The sequence below is a fragment of the Mixophyes fleayi genome, chromosome 2 (assembly GCF_038048845.1).
Source record: "Mixophyes fleayi isolate aMixFle1 chromosome 2, aMixFle1.hap1, whole genome shotgun sequence".
NCBI classification, from domain to species: domain Eukaryota; kingdom Metazoa; phylum Chordata; class Amphibia; order Anura; family Limnodynastidae; genus Mixophyes; species Mixophyes fleayi.
This window is the reverse complement of record NC_134403.1, coordinates 197,089,012-197,109,318: the sequence shown is the minus strand read 5'-3', so window position 1 is coordinate 197,109,318 and position 20,307 is coordinate 197,089,012. Positions and strand designations below refer to the sequence as shown.

The window sequence follows — 20,307 nt, the reverse complement described above, 5'->3', positions numbered from 1 at the left end:
ACCCGCTCATCGATTTTCATTTTTATTTTCTGTATTTTGTAGTTTTTAATCGCCGAGACTGATAATCTAAACCAAACAAGCAAATAGCGACGTATGAGGTATAATAAAAACGGCGTCGGAAGGAGAAGACACCGATAATGAGCAGTGATGACGTCATATGGAAGCGACACGTTGAACAAGGAAGTGGCGAAGTGAAAGCAACGTGGGAAGAGCGCTGTACCCGGTGAGAGCTGCTCTCTTGTCTCTTTCTACACACACACTGACTCATTTAAATAAATATTAACTTGATCTTGTTTTGAAAGCTCCAATGTACCACAGATCTGACTGGCATTAACGGGTAGTGAGCAGTTCCCTCTTACTGTGTTATGATTGATTACCGTTACCAAACTTACAATGATGACTAGGGAGATCATCTTTCTAGTTTAACTCATACCACCACTGCTTTGAGAAATATTGTACTGCCAACGACTATAATATGTTACTGGCGACTAATTTACTCGTGAAAGGATGGACCACCTATGCCACTCTGTCTGTTGTATTGCTGGGGACCGGCTGGGCTTGCCTTGCCACTGTCCCCTTTCTTTCTTTCTTATGTGCCTACTAACTGCAGCAGGAGGGTCTTTTGCAGCTGCCACCACAAGGCTCCATACTGGCATGTAGAACCGTGTACTGGGCAACTCTCGTTGCTATTATTCCCCCATTTTGGGCACATAGGCTGGTACTCCTGACCTCTTGCCTCTTCAGATCAGGGTTGCTGTGGATGGTTCCCCCTGGCCTATCACACTGGCTAGAGCTGCAGAGTGTGGGTATTGAATGCAGGGTTCCAACCTCAGAGCAGCTGACAACGGATTAGATTTGGTCTAATCTGCAGGTCACAGCAATTACAGCAGGGTAAGTAGTTGTTAAAGCAGGTTCTTGAAGCAGTGATGTCCTAATAAGGACAGTTACACACCCAAGTTTGTGGTATTAGCGATCTTTCCAGAAGTTACAGATGGTATAATGATCCATGGCCAAACATAGCTCCTTTTATACAGATTCTGACACAACTGTTAGCAGGGTAACGCCGCCACTTATCCTAGATGGCTCCGCAAAGACTGATAAATCACATTCAAGAATTACCATTAGGATGTAATATATCCTTTTAACCGTGGAACTAATACAATTTAAGCTTTAACAAAATTCATATTAACCTGTTATATCCTAATATTTGTATCCTGAGTCTACATTGTTGAAACAGGTTCCTGTCTCTAACAAGACGTGACAATAGGTAACGACCTTCTGGGCCTTTAAGCTAAGGAATATGTTGGACACTCACACATCAAAAGGTCTAATTAGCATGATGGACTTTCTTTAGAAAAGTTACACAACTCCAATTTCCTCCCCTGGTATACTGTCTCAGCAATAAATACGCTTCCTATACAAAAATGCAACACAATCTAATAAAAAATCAGTACATTTGCAATTATATAAATTAGCGTACTGTGCTAATAATTTAAATATAGTTATACAAAAAGTTACTTATAAGTGATCCAGCCACAATACTCCTTACTCCTATTACGTTGCGCAAATCGCAATCAAATATTCTACCATTTTTCTTTAAAAATTGTCCACTGGAGGGCACTATTAAAGCAACAAGGCTGCACCTATAGCAAGCAGGTCAAGTTTACCAATGAGGAAAATAATGTACTTATAAATCAGTGCCCCCTCCTGGACAAAAATTACTATTTAATATTGCAGCCAGAAAATGTCATTTAATGAATGAAGTGTGTCAGAATGGAAGCTTTTCCAGCTTTAATAGCGCTCATGCCTAATTTTTACAGTGTTTTTAACATACCCTGAAGAGCACAGCACTTTCAAATCCCACAGCATATACTGAATGCTTAAAAACAATTTGTGTGACAGGGACTGCTCAAATGCAAAGCATTTCAATTATAGAGCATTTTTATTGCGCACTTTGGACATTTGGTGATGCATGTAATATTTGTTTTTAGCACAATTGCTCCGATGTGACAGGAAATTAGTCCCTCATTTAATTATGTCAGCTCAGAGCAGTTTGACCGCCATGAACTCTTGCAGTTATTTAGTTGGAAAAGCGCTAGAGTTAAAAGTGTCTGTGTGACGCCATCCTTGTCCAAAATGCTGCTGTCAGCTTGACTGTACAAGCAATTAAGGCACTTAATATCCTTTTCATTTTATTCCTTCAAATTAATCTGTGAAAAGCTCTTTTATGGGATCATCATTTAACAGTAGAAAAACTCCCAATAAATCATCAAATTATATGTCTATAAACTAGTTGCAGCGTTTCCTCTTGCTTTTATTTGTATTTAAGGCATACTTGTTTAAGCAAATACATGTGATGCAGTGATGTGTTGACACATATAAATAAGAGACTGGGAAACCTGGCCATATGGTAATATTTTGTTGCTATATGTAAGACCTTTCTCATAATCGCATGAAATGTTTCTTTGCCCATTTACAATAGAATTCTAAACATGTAATAAAAAGTGTTTTTTGTTTTAGGTAATTGGAATGGATTACATTTCAAATCCTGGGACTCTGTCATTGGCAGCAGGAATAGCATGTGGTATTTTTCTAGGATGGAGCCTACGTGGTCGCTATGGTCATTCCCGAAACATGAGAAGTGTAGCAGAAAATGAGGAGGAAAGTAACACAAGTGTTATGGGAGAGAGTGGCGAGCTCAAGATGGTAATAGTAGTTCGGAATGATTTGAAAATGGGGAAGGGAAAAGTTGCTGCACAATGCTCACATGCTGCAGTATCGTCGTACAAACAGATCCTCAAAAGAAATCCTGAATTACTTAAGCAGTGGGAGTATAGTGGGCAACCAAAAGTAGTGTTGAAAGCACCAGATGAAGAGGCCTTGGTTGACCTTCTTACTCAAGCAAAACAGTTGGGACTGACCATTAGTCTAATACAGGATGCTGGTCGTACACAGATAGCACCAGGATCTCGAACTGTCCTTGGTGTAGGACCTGGTCCTAGCGACTTAATTGATAAAGTGACTGGACATTTAAAACTCTATTGATGTTGCTACTTTGTAATAAACATAGTAGCTGACAAGTCACCCATTTTTGTTTTTTTTGGTAAACTATAACGTGTGTCGAGTATTGTCAGATAATTTTGCATTATAAAAGTACGTCCTAAAAGAGATACATAATCAGTTTTACTTTTTGGAGCTACTCAATGCATCAGGAATATTATTATATACTAGATTATATACACTATATGGACAAAAGTATTTGGCCACACCTGTTAATTACTGATTTGAGGTGTTTCAATTAGACCCATTGCCAGAGGTGTATTAAATCAAGCATCTAGCCATGCAGTCTCCATTTGTAAACATTTGTGATACAAAATTGGTTGTTCTGAAGAGCTCAGTGACTTCAAGCGTAGTACTGTGATAGGATGCCACCTTTGCCATAAAATGGTTCGTGAAATTTCATCCCTGCTGGATATTCACGGTCAACTGTAAGTGATATTAGAAAGTGGAAGCATTTAGGAACAACAGCAACTCAGCCATGAAGTGGAAGACCACGTAAAATCACAGAGCGGGGTCAACGACTGCTAAGGCGCATGGTGCGTAACAGTCACCACCACTCTGCTGATTCCATAGCTGAAGAGTTCCGAACTTCCACTGGTATTAATGTAAGCACAAAAACTGTGCAGCGGGAGCTTAATGGAATGGGTTTCCATAACCGAGCAGCTGCATGCAAGCCTCCCTCCACCAAGAACAATGCCAAGCGTTGGATGGAGTGTTGTAAAGCACACCGACACTTGACTGCGGAGCAGTGGAAACGTGTTCTGTGGAGTGACGAATCACGCTTCTCTGTTTGGCAGTCAGATGGACAAGACTGGGTTTGGCGGACGCCGGGAGAACTTTACCTGTTTGACTGCATTATGCCAACTGTGTAGTTTGGTGGAGAAGGGATAATGGTGTGGGGCTGTTTTTCAGGGTTTGGGCTAGGCTATTTATCTCCAGTGAAAGGTAATCTTAATGCTTCAGCATACCAAGTTATTTTGGACAATGCTATGCTTCCAACTTTGTGACAACAGTTTGGGAAAGGCCTTTTTCTATTCCATCATGACAGTGTCCCACAAAGCAAGGACTACAAAGACATGGTGTAATAAGTTTGGTGGGGAAGAACTTGACAGGCCCGCACAGAGCTCTGACCTCAACCCCATTAAACACCTTTGGGATGAACTGAAATGGAGATTGCGAGCCAGGCCTTCTCGTCCAACATCAGTGCTTGTCCTCATAAATGCTCTACGGGATAAATGAGCACAAATTCCCACATAAACACTCCCAACATCTTGTGGAAAGCCTTCCAAGAAGAGTCGAAGCTGTTATCACTGCAAAAGTGGGACCAACTCCATATTAAAGTATATGTATTTGAATACAATGTCATTACAGTCCCTGTTGGTGTAATGGTCATGGCATGCACACCCTTCTGGTGATGCACATGTAGACAACTTCTTGGCTGATTCTTTGCTTTTATTATCCGGATAGCAAAGTAACAGATAACACAATGTTCCACACACTTTCTTGTGACCCTAATGCTATATAAACAGAGACCAACTCCCTAGACACCGGCCGACTTATTCAGCATCATTCACACTTTACAAATTAAAAAGACAGGTTTAAATACTTTACATACCTCCCACAGCCCCAACTTGACTGACAGGAGACACTCCCATCTTACCTTTTAAAAGAGTTCTCTGCAGGTGTTCTATTTGATTACTCTTACTGCAGACACAGCCTGCCAGCTTGCTGTTAGCTGTGGAAAAAAATCAATTTAAACCACTACAAAATATGTACGTTAAATCACACACTATACTATTATTTTGTCACACATATGTCCTCCATCGATTTATCTTTAAACTAGGTGAACTGCTGTGCGAATATATAATTCTGTCTGCAGCTTTGCTTTGCAGAGTGTCAGCTGAACACCTAACTCCTCTCATAGAGGCCTGTGGAAATCCACTTCCCTATATACAGTCTGCAATCTTTAAGAATACTGAATAAATTAATTAGCCATTTTATTTTTTAATATTTTATTCTTTTTTTCGTTTATGTTTTTTAATAGTGTTTTGAAAGCACCTCGCATATTACTTCTATTTCTTGATCCTTGATTCCTCATAGTTAGGTGCGACTGTGCTAGGTTTGTGTGCAGGTTGCTGTCCTGTGCCATTTGAAATGTATATTGTTTTATTCTCATTATATGTCTGCCCATTGAGCCATGGATACATTTCTTAACAAACACATGATGACTAGAGCTTCTGTAAAACTAGATGTTACAGATATGGTGTGAAGATACCGGGTTTTCTGGCACAATTCTACCCACATCACGCTGGCTGGCTACCCACGGGTGCCTTACTATGCCAGGGAAGCCTACACAGTACCTTCTAAGGTACAAATAGTCACTCAGGCAAATGCAGTTAGAAAGTAAAACAATACATTTATTGTAATAGAAACCCTGCAGCTTCCAGCCATCAATTCTCAGAATTAATCTCACCTTCCCCCTGGAGTGGCTCTTTATATCTAGGGTCAAATTTCCATAGTGTTTTCCCCTCCCTAGGCAAACCCCTGGGTCTCTCCTTTTTAAACATTGGTGAGTGCTGGACTAGAGGGTTGGAGGGGGAGTGGAGATGAGCTGTGCTTTCACAGATGCTCTCTGCTGGGTTGCAGACAAACTGGACTAGTCCTATGGAGGAACAATAAATACTAATTGATCTTCCCCCTAACCTGTATCCTGCAACCTGATCCTTACATATAACCCCCCTGGCTTCACTTTAGGACAATGAATAACAGCTTCACTGCAATATGAACAATATACATATTTACAATGAGTGACAATGTCCCCTTATCCACATGTAAATAGACACTGCAATTACACGCTGTTGAGCTGGGGAACAAAAGCCATAAAAAGCACATGCTATAATCCACATTTTGTGAGAAACGAGGGGCAGGCTGGTAAAGGTGTTATCAAACTCGTTTTGTCACATATGGGTGAACAAAAACAGAGTTCAGGGAAACGGACCTCCGTCCCCAGCCCCCTCACAAACAAATGCCCCACCTGCTGGTGAGGATCTCCCCTCCAGCCAGGACATCTTTCCCTCAGCTGCTGCTATAGCAAAAGAGATTTCCTCAAGTTTGATGCACATGGTAGATACAAAACTAGACTCAATTCCCTGGATATGGTCATTAAGAAAATATTTGACAACTCTGCCTGAATCTTATCGTTACAGCGGAGAATTAGGGAATTATACTCCAATTTTTTTCAACTCGGCGGAAATCGGCGATTTTGCAGCTAAAATTTAAAGCGGCGATGGCTTGTAAAGGCAAGTTTGCCTTTACAAGCCATTGCCGCTTTAAATTGACTATTTGGAAAATAGGAACAGATAAAAGGCCCAGTATTCTACCAGTTTCTTTCCCAATACATAGTCATAGCCTTGCATTTACAAGGGGACCTGGGAGGTAAATGTATGAATGTCTGATTACTGCAAGTCGCCGTAAATCGGCGACTTTGCAGTGAAAATTTAAAGGGGCGATGGCTTGTAAAGGGAAACTTGCATTTACAAGCCATCGCCGCTTTTAAATGTTTACTGCAAAGTTGCCGATTTCTGGTAACTTGCAGAAATCGGACATTCATACATTTACCCCCTGGAGTTATCTCACATTATATAGCGCCAGAAAGGGAGACTACTGCAAACAGACCTCACCTGGTCATAGCCAAATTCCTTGTCTTTAGGATTGAAGAAAAAATTGTTGCAGCATATACAAAAATAAATTGCTTGGTCGTTGACTACAATTGAATCCTTATTTTTCAGGACTACTCCCTGTCACTAAAAAGAAGTGAATTTCATCCCATCTTTAAATAGCTTGTAGAAAATGGTTAACACTTTTCACTCTTATACCCAGCAAAGCTCAGGATCATTGAGAATGATCAGACCTATATTTTTGATGATCCCAATGGAGCTAGTTATTGCTTATAAACCATTACTCCGTTGTTGGGATCCCCAATGACACACTGTAGATCTCCACCACTACTCTAACGTACCTGACCATAACCTAGTATTTACATTATTAAGGAAGTATTTCTCAATTTTTGACTGCTCTTCCTAAACTATTCTACAGCTAAGATTATTCTTGGATTTCTATTTTTCCATGAAACATTTACAGGGGTCACTGGTTTGATATCCAGGATTCATCCTTAAATTGTTTTGGTTTGGAAAATTTTGAAAATGGAGTAAAGCATGTTTCTTGTTGTTATTTTATCTGTATATGATGACTGTTTTGCAGTCAGAATCTCAACACACAGCTTTCTTTGCGCCACCCTTTGGAGGGGTCCCCGCTTGACAGATGGGATGAGTGGGACCCTGACTTGGACACCACAGATTCATCTGCCATACAGTTGTTGTAATTTAACTAAATTCCTTCACCACAACAATTTCATTTAGCATCTTGGAATGTGGGGGTTTTGAACACTCCAATTAAGCGTAAGAAGGTGAGAACACATCTAAAGAGATCTCTTAGTGTCATTTAATTTCTACAAAAAATGCATTGGAGGGACGGAGACGACTCTAGTCTTAAAACAAAGTGGATAGTGGACTGTATTTTAGCTCCATATCGTGCCAAAACTAGAGGTGTAGTGATAATCTTAGCCCAATATCTACAATATACAATTCTAGACTCCATACATTTTCAGACAAAAGGCGACTCATGGTCTGGTAGACCCCTGAAGGCCTTTCGTTTATGTTTCGTTCCGAAGTCCATAAATCATGGTCCAATATCAATCATATTTTGGTTGCTAACAATCTAATGACTGTGATCTGTGACTCAATGATTGGTGACCGTATGAGCTCAGATCATGCCTTGGTTGCCCCATATCTCCTTTACTTTTCAATCTAGTTCTGGATCCCATGCTTCGTGTTGCAGAAGTTAAACTATCTGCCTTCACAGATGGCATATTACTCTTTCAGTCAAACTGTAAAGGTTTGCTTCTTTACCAAAGAATTCTAGCTCCACACGCCCCTACTGGGCAATATACATAGACGTTATATGGGCAATAAAGACATTCCCATATCTTGATATGCAACTTCCCTAATATCTGTGGCTCCTGTATCGACTCAATATCACAAAAGCTATTGGAGACCTCCACAGAGATGATGAGGGCTGGGATCATGTCTCCTTTTTGTGTAAAGGAGACCTAATAACAATGATTTCCAGAGAATTCTATATCTGCTCCAGTCTTTGCCGGTATTGCTGAAACATAAATATTTTTCATAAATAAATAAAAAGTATAAATAAAAAGTTTTGGTCTTCATTTGGGAGAAGAAAAAAATCTAGAATAGGGCTCTTCAAACAACACCAACAACCCAGGACTAATGGTGCCATTAATTTGCTCAATATTGAGTTATATAATCAGGCTGCTCAACTACAATACCTGAGGGATTGAATTCACGGTTATGATAACTATGCAAACACCTCACTTGTCACAAAATGTCCAACATGGTTCTAATCTGCTTACTTTCCTACATCTACATGATCAAGTAATACCGGTTCCAGCCCTTGCCAACCCTCTTGATGTCCACTAGAAATTATGGCACATCCCGAGACATAAACGAAAACTATACTGCTATTTATCTATACAACGTCCTCTGTTGGGGAACTCCATTTTCCAAATTGGCGTTGCTGCCTACCCTTTCATTGTTTGGAATGATGTGGGAGGTAATAGTTTCTGAATAAAACTACTCGGAAACCTCTGACGTTCCAATCAGCAGGCGACAGGCATGATGTGAGAAGGCCATTTAACCTTGCTCTTTTACAAGCTCAACACTATGCAAGTGCAGTTGCAATAGTATTTTTCCGACAAGATTGGAACAACCCTCTTGATTAATTACTTATTGGGCCACCTTCTAAATGTGGGGCTATTTCTATTCAATATACTTTTCTACGAGAGACACTTGATTATGATACATTGAAAATGGGACAATGGAGGGTATGCTTTCCAGAATTATCTACTTTTTGCTTTGTTCATTGGCCAATTCTAATAGTCTGCTTCCGGCAAAGACTTATGCTGAGTTGTCCCTAAATATCTATCATAGAGCCTATTTATTCCAATCCTGTTACTGACGTCTGCAATGTGGCTCTTCGATGGCCGACATCGTCCGTTACTTGGTGAATTATCTTCCCTTGACTGCAGAATGGGCTATATTTGGAATCTTACCCAGAGCTATAATAAAACATTAGGAAACTCTTGTTGGCACTTTCAGCGGTGGCCAGGAAGAGTATATTCCAGATGTTTGTCCACATCATCCCCTCCCCCCAGCCCCATCATAGTTTCTGGACCAACTCTTTCAAATATTCAGAATGGACTGGGTGGAAGCCTGTGTTTGGACTTCCTTTTGCCAAGAATTCTTTGATACCTGGGAAAGCATCATTGACACCCTTTTAATTGAACGTATCAATAGTTGCTTTCGAAAGACTTTATGGTATGAAACTCACCTGTTTGCTGACAACCCACCTTTTCTTCTCTTACTACTGTGATGACCTATTTCCATTCCAGGGGTGGCTCCCACATGTTATATATGATGTGACTCCATGTAAATGTAGTTCTGGTTGGTGAGGCTCAAATAGGCTCCAAATATTTTGTCCTTATCATTATTTTATCTTTTCTGAAAAAGTGTTAAGTGTTGAACTACTAGCAATGACTTATCACATATGCACCACTGTATTTTGCTTTGCTACTTTGTCTAATTATATTACATTTTATATGCTTTAATAAAAAGTTTTTTGTTTTTTTTAAGTATTAAACATTAATGGATGTCTTCAGTCTCTGCTTCACTGTCCTCGGGTATTCTCCATAGCTTCTTCAGTCTGTGGGCATTTGGCACTCTTTCTAGATCACTGAACTGTTTGCCACTTTTCTTTTCTTGGCGGTTCCAATTGGGGTTTCCGATGAATGTCAAATTCTGCCATTTTGGTATCTCCACTTTATCAACTCCCAGTTCTGTGCAAAAATCGTGAAATTGTGGCAGCTATTACCTTTGCTTACACAAATCTCCGGGTCCGGATGGCTTCTCCTCCGAATATTATAAATATCTCTAATCTGATGTTGTCCCTACATTACTTATATTATTCCTCCATATTCATAGGACAAGGCCCACTTATCCTACTATTAACACAGCCTATGCCATGCTGATATTACTATTGGGAAATGCCTCCTATCATCCTATTGCCCTCCTAAATTTGAATTTTAAACTATTTGCCAAAATCATGACCACTCACCTGCAGTCCTTCTATCGCTCCTGACTACTCATCAATTTGGTTTTGTGACTGGCCGTCACCCGGTGAAGGGCATATAAACAACAATTGTGGCGGTAGCTTCCTCATCACTGCAATGACTATTCATGATTTTTCTACTTAGCCTTTTTTTTTTTATATCTGGGTAACCTTCATTGAAATCTTGTCTGACCCAATCAAATAACTATCAGTAGTTGCTTTAGTGATACAGTCTGGTATGAGACCTGACTGTGTGCAAATGATCAACCCATTAATATTATCTGACTTCTCTGTCTACATGTATTGTTTCCAGAAGTGGCTATATCATATTTAATGTTTAATTTTAACTATTTCAAATTTGTCTGTTTATTTGGATGCTGCTTGTGTTTTACTTATTTCAGTTAAACTAAATTATGTTTACACTATATTTGAAGCTTTGTTTAGCTTCCCTCTATTATCTTGTTTTTTTGTTAACGTGCGTTTAATGTTGAACTGTTGATTTTGATTGTTTTAACCTAAGCTGTAATGTATGTATATATGATTTGACATTTTCTATGATATAAAAGAGGTGCTTTAATAATATTAAATACTTGGCACACATTTTTATATATTATATATAATTATTTTTATTTATTTTTTTATTTTTTTTTCCTTCTGCAACCATACACAGCATGCTATTTTTTCCTGAAGACATGCTCCCTATCCTGTAATACTAGAATCGATTGTGAGGATCACCCACTCTGGCTCTGAAAGTGATACTCGTCTTGTGCCAAATTTTGGGCTTTGCCACTTCAGAGATTTCTCGGTGGTCCCTGAAAGTTTTATGATCTGGTCTAATGAAATCTGTTTGTGATTCCATTTCTTCAAGAGTTCCATTTGGAGATCCTGCATGTGCCAACTTGCCCATGAGGCTAGTCCAATTGCAGAGAAACATTCCCAAAAGCTGCATCCCTTTCCTTATCATTGACAATAAATCTGCTATTGCCTTGCCAGATATAGCATTTTGGCACATCTGTCTTCTGACAGATATCTTGCTTTGTATGGTGTTTATTTAGACTCCTATATACTTTATATGTTGTATTGGAACAAAATGGCTTTTTTTTTCTTTCCATATTTTAAAAACTTTCATTTGAACATTGTATGTTCACCTCTTGCTGGTTGTCTGTATTGAGGTTTTCATCCCATAACCTTAAAGCCCTAGCAACAGATACTATAACCACGCAACTTTAATGAGGTCCCGCATGAAACATGAAGCCTTTTCAATCAACACTCTGCTATCCTGTCCATAGGATCCCTTAAAGGACCACCATCTTCCAGTAGAATGGTGGATCTAGACATTCTAACTAATATATAGATTTTATATATATATCTATATATCTATATGATATAGATATAGATATATCTCTGTGTCTACTCTGGAGATTAAGAAGCTCAAAATTGGACTTCAATCGAAAAATAGACACATCCGTTCTAGTTTCTAGAATTAGACTTGATATTTTTATCCACTTTATTTTACAAATATTTTCTTTACGCTTTATAGATCAATTCTTTCACTAATTGAAGTATAGGAAAACCACTATTCTTTATAATATGCTCTTCAAAGCCAGAGCTACGAGTTGTTGTAGAAACTGATTTTTCACCTTTAAAATGAGGAAATGTTCCAGATTAAATTATCTAGGCAATTCTTTATTTTCTCCTGATTCATCACTAGAATGTTTTAAGTCTTGGACACCAGGGCATGCTGCCAGCTGTAGTTCTACAAAACAGCAGACTGCTGCTACTTGTAGTTCTACAACATACCCCCAAGAATTTAAGGCCGCCATGAAACCAGTAGTGCAGCAGATGTTTTCGCAAGAGAGGAGCATGCTTTTTCTTTTTTTTTTTTTGCAGGACAAATTTCAGGATAGGGTTGGTTAACAGTAGTACATGTGGTATATTCTTAGGGGGATTCCTCGTTGTCTTCTATAACTTTATTGCACAAACGCGTTCATTTATCAATGCCGATTTAATTAACAGATCAAGTGAAAATGGGGGGGGAGGGGGGAAGAGATGTAGAGGGGAGGTCAAGTATGCCCCATTGAGACTGAAACAATTACATTTGTTAAAAAGGTACAGTACAGAATTTTCTGGGATTTTAACTACAATAGTGACTTTGGAAAGTTATAATATTTAAAAAGAGTTTTTTTTATACTCATTGTAAAATTCAATTCTCTAAATCCATTTGGGGCCACTGCTTACAATGGGGCATAGAGGGCAGGGTGCTGGGATTGAGACACTAAAGATAGGACTAAAGTAACAAACCAAACATAAAAGGGATGGGAGTGCAGTGTTTCCCAAATGGATTCAGAGAAAAGGATTTTACAGCAAGTACATAAATACTTTTCTCTCATTCCTTTCCATTTGGGACATTGAACATACCCACCCCTAGGGGCAGCTTTGGAACATCACCATGGTAAGCACACACTGTTGCGTGCAAAATCTTTTGGCCAAAACTGGCACCTTTGGAAACAAATATGTTGTTTCTGTAGAACCTGGTGAAAGTGTGTACGGAAGACCAGGTAACTGCCCGACAATTGTTTGAGCAAGGCTCCATGCTGCGCGACCCAGGAGACGCTTACCGATCTGGTAAGGTTAGCGGTATTCTCTTCAGGAACTGGAGATCCTGCCAAGATATAAACCTGACTGGTAGTAGCCTTGATCCACCTACCAACTGTGTTTCTTTGCCAGCCATCTTCGTTTGTATGCATCATATAGGACAAGGAGACTATCAGTTCTATTTAAAGGAGGCCAAGCGGTACACACAGACCCGCAAGGCCCTAACTACATCAAACAGTTGAAGAGTCTACTTGGTGGAAGTAAATCCTGGCCCAGTGCAGAGATAACTGAGATGAAAATTGGATATCACCTTGGGCTGAAAGGAATCCCTAGTTCGCAGAAAAGCTCTGTCAGAGTGAAAGACAAGAAAAGTTGACTAGCAGGACAGGGTAGCCAATTCACACACTTGTCTCGCAGAAGATATGGTAAGCAAAAGGACACCTTCCAGGTAAAAAACCTGAAATCAATACATTCCAGAGGTTTGAAAAGTGAGGTCTGTAGTGCTGAAAGAAACAAGTCCAGATCCAACGGCACCATCAGTGGAACAAAGAGCAGTTGCACACGAAGAACCTCCTGTAGAAAGGTCTGGACCTCAGGCAAAACAGTTAGTCTTTTGGGGAAGAAGGTGGACAATCTCAATATATGAAATTTGAGCTAGGCCAATCTCAGGCACCTGTCCAGGCCATCCTGTAGGCAGGACAAGAAACGAGCAAGTCGAAAATAAGTGAGAGCACCTCGCCTTTCACACTAGCCTATATAGGTCTTCCAGACCCTGTGATCATTTGTGGAAGAAGCCGGTTTCCTGGCCCTTATGGTCTGGATGACCTTCTCAGATAGTCTTTTTACAGAGAGTCATGGCCTCAACTGCAAGGTCATCAAAGCCAGCCATACCAAGTGCTTGTGGAAAAATGGGCCCTGGTTTAGAAGATTGTCTCAGAGAGGAAGTCTCCATGGTGGTTCTGCCCCCATGCTGAGAAAATCAGTATACTGTGACATTCTTGGCCAGTCCGGTCCCACCAGAATTACTGGCACCCTCTCTCTCTTGGCCCTTTTCAGCACTTGAGGTAACACGGGAATCAGAGGGAAAAGATAGACTAGCTGGTATTGCCAGGGAACAGTCATGGCATCTACTAGGATCCCTGGTTCTGGCACAATACAAGCTTTGTGGTTCAGCCGAGAAGCCATCACGTCGACCTTTGGTTGTTGCCAACTTTTTAACAATTTAGTTGAAGATCTCAGGATGGAGGGACCATTCCCAGGGATAAATGGCTTGGCAACTGAAGAACTCAGCTTCCCAATTGTCTAACCCAGGGACAAATACAGCCAAAATTGCTGCAAGTGCATGATCCTGGCTGCCTCTTTCATAGGTCGAGAACTTCTGGTACCCCCTTGGTGATTTGTATACAAAACAGCCATGGCGTTGTTGGACTGGATTCGGATGGACCTTTTCCTCAAGAGCAATTGAGCGTGCACCAGAGTGTTAAAAACTGCTTGGATCACAAGGATGTGGATGGGTAACGGCTTCCTCCTGGGACCAAAGCCCCTGAAGGCGGAGGTTCAGCATCATCATACCACATTCCTGAAGACTGGCTTCTGTGGTCACGATTGTCTAGTCCCGCACAGAGAAAGAACGCCCTGGTTGAGATTCCCTGCCTTCATCCACCACATTAGCGACTGGTGGGTCGTTGCTGACAGATTGAAAAAATGGCGCCAATTGATTGGACCTTGACCCCCTGGTGATGATTTCGTTTTGTAAAGTCCAGCACGTGAAGCGAGCAAACGACACCTTCCTCCCCATGAGTTTCATGCATTTGAGGATGGAAACATGCCAAAATCACAAAAAGGTCTTCACTGTTTTCTAATGGCCAGAATCTGTTCCTTTTCCCTCTGACATCTGGTGTCTGAGGGGAGACCCAAAAAAATCATGCGCTGTGCAGGAACAAGGCTTGTTTTTTCCCAATCTATGACCCATCCAGTGTTTTCACGGTCAAGCACAAGTGTGACAGAAGAGGGGTAGGGATTATCAAAAGGCCATCTAGGTACATCTTACTCCCAGCACAGCGCCCTCTATAACAGCAGTGTCCCCAAAATGGAAACAAGAAACATCAATTATCTTTGATGTGGTCCTGTGGGTTAAACTAGCTTTGCAAGTTATACATACATTAAATATGCTAATTATACAATATCCACGTCACTAGTTGAATTAATTATTGTACCCGAGGACGGTGGAGGATCTCCACCCTGAAACACTTTTGTAACTATGTAGCCTCTTGTCAATGATAATTAGCTCTTATGAGCAAATTGAAACAATCTGTCTTGATGTGTGATTGCTGGACTGACGGCAATTTGAAGTGTATGCATGACTATATGACAGGAAGGGAAAAAAAAAAAAGATATAGTAGTATGAATTCCCATTAGTGATAAATTAAAACCTGCATCTTTTCTATGGAAAGACTACCCTTTACAATACTGAAATCTACCAAACCTTTAAACCCCGCTTACCCAACACGATTAGCGAAAAAATTCCATGTGACCGAGTTTGCCAGTTACAAAGGCTGCACACAAGAGTGAGGTGAAGAAAACTCCCTCATTTGGACATTCCAGGATCCCAAAAGGTACAAAGTGCTGTGGATAAATGAACTCTCCTCATGTCACACAGAGCAGACTGATGAGCTCTCTCTATTTTGAACTGGAAAATAGCATTGTTTTGTAGAATGGAATTTCAACTGCTTTTTGCATCTATGTGATTAAATGTATTACAGTGGCTACTTCTGTGAAAGTTTTTATTTGTACTAAAGTCTGTACATTTGGAATATAAACGTTTGGAAGTATATATGTGTAGTGCTATAATTTAATTACTTTTTTTGTACAATGAAAATGTATATAATGAATTAGTTAATGTAATGTTGGCATTAAATTTTTTCATATCCAATAGATTTATATTGTAATTATATGGTTTCACTATAAAACAATAAGATTTTGATTGACAGAACACACCAACTACAATGGGATAAAAGGATAATTCTACCCAAAACTAAAAATGTAGTTTTACTTAAGTGGAAATAGGCAAGATACGCTAAACAAAATCTCATTTGTCTGTGCTTCCCTGATCCTGCTCCCACAATGCCTCTTACAGTCTTGATTCGGAGATTGTCTTTCTTGTTCAAACAGGCTATTTTATTTGCAAACTGCTATTAAAGTTATCAAAGCCCCTCTACCCGTGAGCTCATTAATCCAAATGGAGAGGCATTTATGCAGTTTCAATTTCGCCACTATTCCTCTCTATAGCAATGTCAACTGTTTTCTCTCTAAGCTGTCAAACATCACGATCAGGTATCTGTGGCCATTCTTGGGTGCAACCAAAACAAGACAAGAAATATACATACAGTACATTTGCTTGCTGAACACCTCACTCCAGAACCATGGGCATTATTACGGAGTCTGTTCCCCATTTGTTACTATAACAGCTTCCACTCTTCTGGGAGGGGTTTCTAATACATTTTAGAACATGGCTGCAGGTATTTGCATTCATTCAGCCACAAGAGTTTTAGTGAGGTCAGCCGCATGTTCCAATTCATATCAAGGGTGTTCAATGGGGTTGAGGTCTGGGCTTTGAGCAGTCCAGTCAAGATCTTCCAAACCAGACTCCCTAAACCATTTTTTGATAGAACTTACTTTGCTATTTTAGTATGACAATGCCCTGTACTCAAAGGGCCTTTCCCCAAACTGTTGTCATCAAAATGGAAGCACAGAACTACGTAGAAGGTCACTGTATGCTGTAGCATTAAGATTTCCCTGCTGGAGAAAGGGGCCCCGGCCAAAGCATGAAAACAGCCACAATCTTTACAATTGACAGAACACATTCAGGTAGGAAGCATTCTCCTGGCATCTGCTTTACACCTCATCTCTTGGGGAACTAATTTGCTCATTTGGCCTCCAGTATCACCTCTACACAGATACCAAAAACTTCCTCTTCTCCAGACATCTCTCCATCTGTATCATTCTGCGTAACCGTCTATCTCCATATGGATGTCCCAACGCAACCTAAAGCTTAACATGTCCAAAACAGAGCTCAACTTATCTTACCTCCTCTCAAATCTTTCTCAACAGCACCACCACAATCGCCTCAGTCTCCGACACCTGCTGTCTGTCACACTTGACTGTACCCTCTGCTTTATTGTTCATATCTGATCTTTCTCCCGGTGCCGTCATCTCCATCCTAGGAATTTTTTTTGTCAGAATACAGCATTTTCTTATCCAAGGTGCTACCAAAACCCTTATATCCACTCTCTTTCATCTGCCATCTTGACTTCTATAACCTTCTACCTACCATGTACCTCTTAAATGACTCAGACTGATCATCTTGTCACCTGCTGCACAACTTGGCAAATCCCTACACTGGTTTCCTGTGTCCTCCAGAATCCAATTCAAATTACTCATCCTTACCTGCATAGCCCACAACACAACCATCAATTCATGTATTTCAAAGCTCATCTCAAAAAACGTCCCCTCATCTGACCCTCTGGTAACCCCCCCCCCCCCCTCCCCCTCCCCCCACACAAGACTTCTCGGTGGCACTACCCACTTATGAATTTCCACTACCATGCCTGATAAACCCCTCTCACAGCCTTCAAGTATTTATATGCTCTATTAAAAAAAAAAAAAAAAAAAAAAAAAAAAAAACTGTCCCAAATTCCACTGAGCCACACTCATTCCTTATTTTAGCCATGCCCTTTTCCTTTTAGAATCTAAGCTCTTTGAGCAGGGCCCTCCCTACCTTTTGTTTTCATGTCTACCTTATATGTCCCTGTTTTATGTCTGTCCTGTTACCCCCACTGTCCAGCACGTTGAAGCAATGTAGCACCTTACGATAATAGTCATCCCTAGGAAAGCTGCTCTATTCCTTCTCATCTTAACCCACCTGTAACTTCAATGCATGTAATATACTATACATTAAATATAACTGATGCCTCTGTGGCCCTATCCTGAATACAGTATTACTGTGTAAAATATGTATGTGAAAGGGTAATTCGCATCTGAAACATGTCATCTGACCATTCTAGCTAAAGCTATAACTACCTAATAAAGATTTTTTTTTTAACAGTTACTGCTGCTCCATCATTGTTTTTGCATTAGACAAGGACGTGAATTGTGCTAAACAGACTGGGTAATTGCACATTTTAGTGTACCGCATCGCTGTGCCACACAGGCAATTGAAATACCTTGGAAGTCTATATAACAATGGTTTAAAACACTCCTAAAATGATACATATTATGTATCCATATGTTTACCGAATGTGGCATTTTAATATAAAAAAGGCAGGTTTAAAAAGGACAACTAAAATAGCAATAGGATTGAATAAAAAAACCAAACAAACCTGTATTATTCAGAAATATGTAAAGTTCTCTATCACCTGACAGGTCTGATTAAACAAATTATATATATATATATATATATATATATATATATATAATCTATCTATATCTTGATCTATATCTATCCAATAATTTTACAGCACTGTACAGAGGGTATGTAGTCTTTTACCCCAGTCCCTGCCCCATTGGAGCTTACATTCTAAATTCCCCAACACACACACTAGTGTCCATTTTGTCAGAAGTCAATTAACCTATTACCATGTTTTTGGACCATGAGAGGAAACTGGAGCACCTGGAAAGAAACCCATGCAAACAAGCGGAGAACATACAAAACTACACAAACATAGGGCCTTGGTTGGAATAAAAACCTTTTTACAAGCTTAGAAAATCCAATGTGAATGTGTGACCAACTCCAGATTTTAGACTCTTTAGAAGCTGTAAGGAGTTGATTGCAGTTGATATCTGTTTTACAATTTAACAAAAAAAAATGTAACGTGTAGAATTAAAAAAATACATCAAAACTCACATTGTATAATCTGTCCACAGTTGAGTATTTTTATTTCATTTCATTTTTTTATTTTTATTTTTAAATCTGTCATCTCAAATTGCACAAAGAAAACTGAACAGCATTTTATTTCATTGTTGTTACTTAAATTCTCTCCTCTGTACACTCAATACAGTGACCTAAGAACACCACAATATCCAACATACACAAACCTCAGGGAGTAGGAAAATACAGGTAGTACACAGACTGGAATTATGGTGCCTCCTTTGTTCCTGAATGAAAAGGTCCCACGAAAAAAGCACAGGATACAGCACGACATAGGGCCATCTGTTCATCATGGAGTGAGATACACACTAGCATTATCTATATGCGCAAATGAATATTCCCTTACATGACTGAAGTTTTCTTTTAAGCAAAAGTTGTGTTGTATTTTGCCAAAATTAATAGTTTTAAGAGTAGCACAACAAAAGTGGTATAGAATATGTATATTAGTGTTCTTTTGTCATCGGCAGTCTTGCATGTGGAAATAGAAACATTTTCTTTTTTTTTCTTCTGAATATACAAGTAGATTTATATGCATTTAGATAAGACAGTACATAAGCTGCTTACATACATCAATTTTGAGAGAGTCAATATTAAGTTTTCTAACACTACAGAGTGCAAATCAGATTCTTCACAATAGACTTAGCATTGTTAACCCCTTTGCTGCCAGTGTCTACACCATACATTTTTTTTTTTGCAAGGTCTGCAGGTTCTGTAAAGGGTTAAGAGGGCTGCATTAACTTCTTCAATAGCAGAGGCTGCCACACCTATACTAAACATACACTGTCCCAACTATTGGAGATGTTACAAGCAGCTCTCAGAAAAACAAAACAAAAACACAAAAATAAAAAGTAGAAAGCCCACTTAAAACAAAGCATTCCCATCAAAATAAACAATATAGTAATTTTGGAGAATACGGAATGTGAAGAAAAAGAATTAATGGAGGTGTGATCCAGATGTGCTGTAGAAAATAAATTGTCCTTCATGAAACAAAGGATTTAAGAATATGGAGCCAATTTCTGCACTTTTCCCTTGTATGGGTCAAGAGGCGGAAGAGGGACGGTGGAGTTTCATTAAGAAAATAGCCCAGGTTCAGAGACTACAACCCGTTTGTTTACATGCTATATCCAAATCCAGGTTGGGGCTGCCCATAGGCAGTTGCTGGATAGTTATAGCCAAATGCAGCTTGTGGAGGTACTGCAACACTGGGTCCTGCTGTCAACATTAACTGCGGCTGACCTAAAGAGAACAAAATGGATAAAGGGTTACACACTATAGCAATTGTAGGCTAAAGAATTAGAACAGACATAAAAACCCGACTAGTCAACATTAATAAGTGGCAAGGCTGGTCACCAACTGGCGATGGCAACAAGCATTTGCCATTATGGTCCACTCCACTGACCACAATGCATTCACTTGTGTTGAAGCACAAGTACATGGAACACAAACTGGTGCCGCCATCACAAATGGTAGTATGGGAACATAGG

At 39.7% G+C, this 20,307-nt stretch overlaps 2 protein-coding genes across 3 annotated transcripts in view; one reads left to right on the top strand and one right to left on the bottom strand.

Annotated features, from left to right (window-relative positions):
- The first annotated feature begins 34 nt into the window (after positions 1-34).
- PTRH2 (peptidyl-tRNA hydrolase 2) lies at positions 35-5,235 on the top strand. The gene is made up of 2 exons (XM_075195298.1): positions 35-223; positions 2,521-5,235. The coding sequence occupies exon 2, from the start codon at positions 2,530-2,532 to the stop codon at positions 3,043-3,045; it is 516 nt and encodes a 171-aa protein (XP_075051399.1). The 5' UTR covers positions 35-223; positions 2,521-2,529; the 3' UTR covers positions 3,046-5,235.
- A 13,565-nt stretch (positions 5,236-18,800) lies between these two features.
- The window catches only part of CLTC (clathrin heavy chain), a 76,112-nt gene continuing 74,605 nt past the window's right edge, over positions 18,801-20,307 (bottom strand). For both annotated transcript variants that reach the window (XM_075195292.1, XM_075195293.1), the window contains one exon: positions 18,801-20,059. In XM_075195292.1, coding sequence (XP_075051393.1) covers positions 19,935-20,059 — 125 coding nt within the window. In that variant the 3' untranslated portion in view covers positions 18,801-19,934. The remainder of the gene's footprint in view (positions 20,060-20,307) is intronic.

Coding starts and splice junctions, on each gene's coding strand:
- PTRH2 (XM_075195298.1), top strand. CDS start 2,530: ATGGATTACATTTCAAATCCTGGGACTCTGTCATTGGCAGCAGGAATA.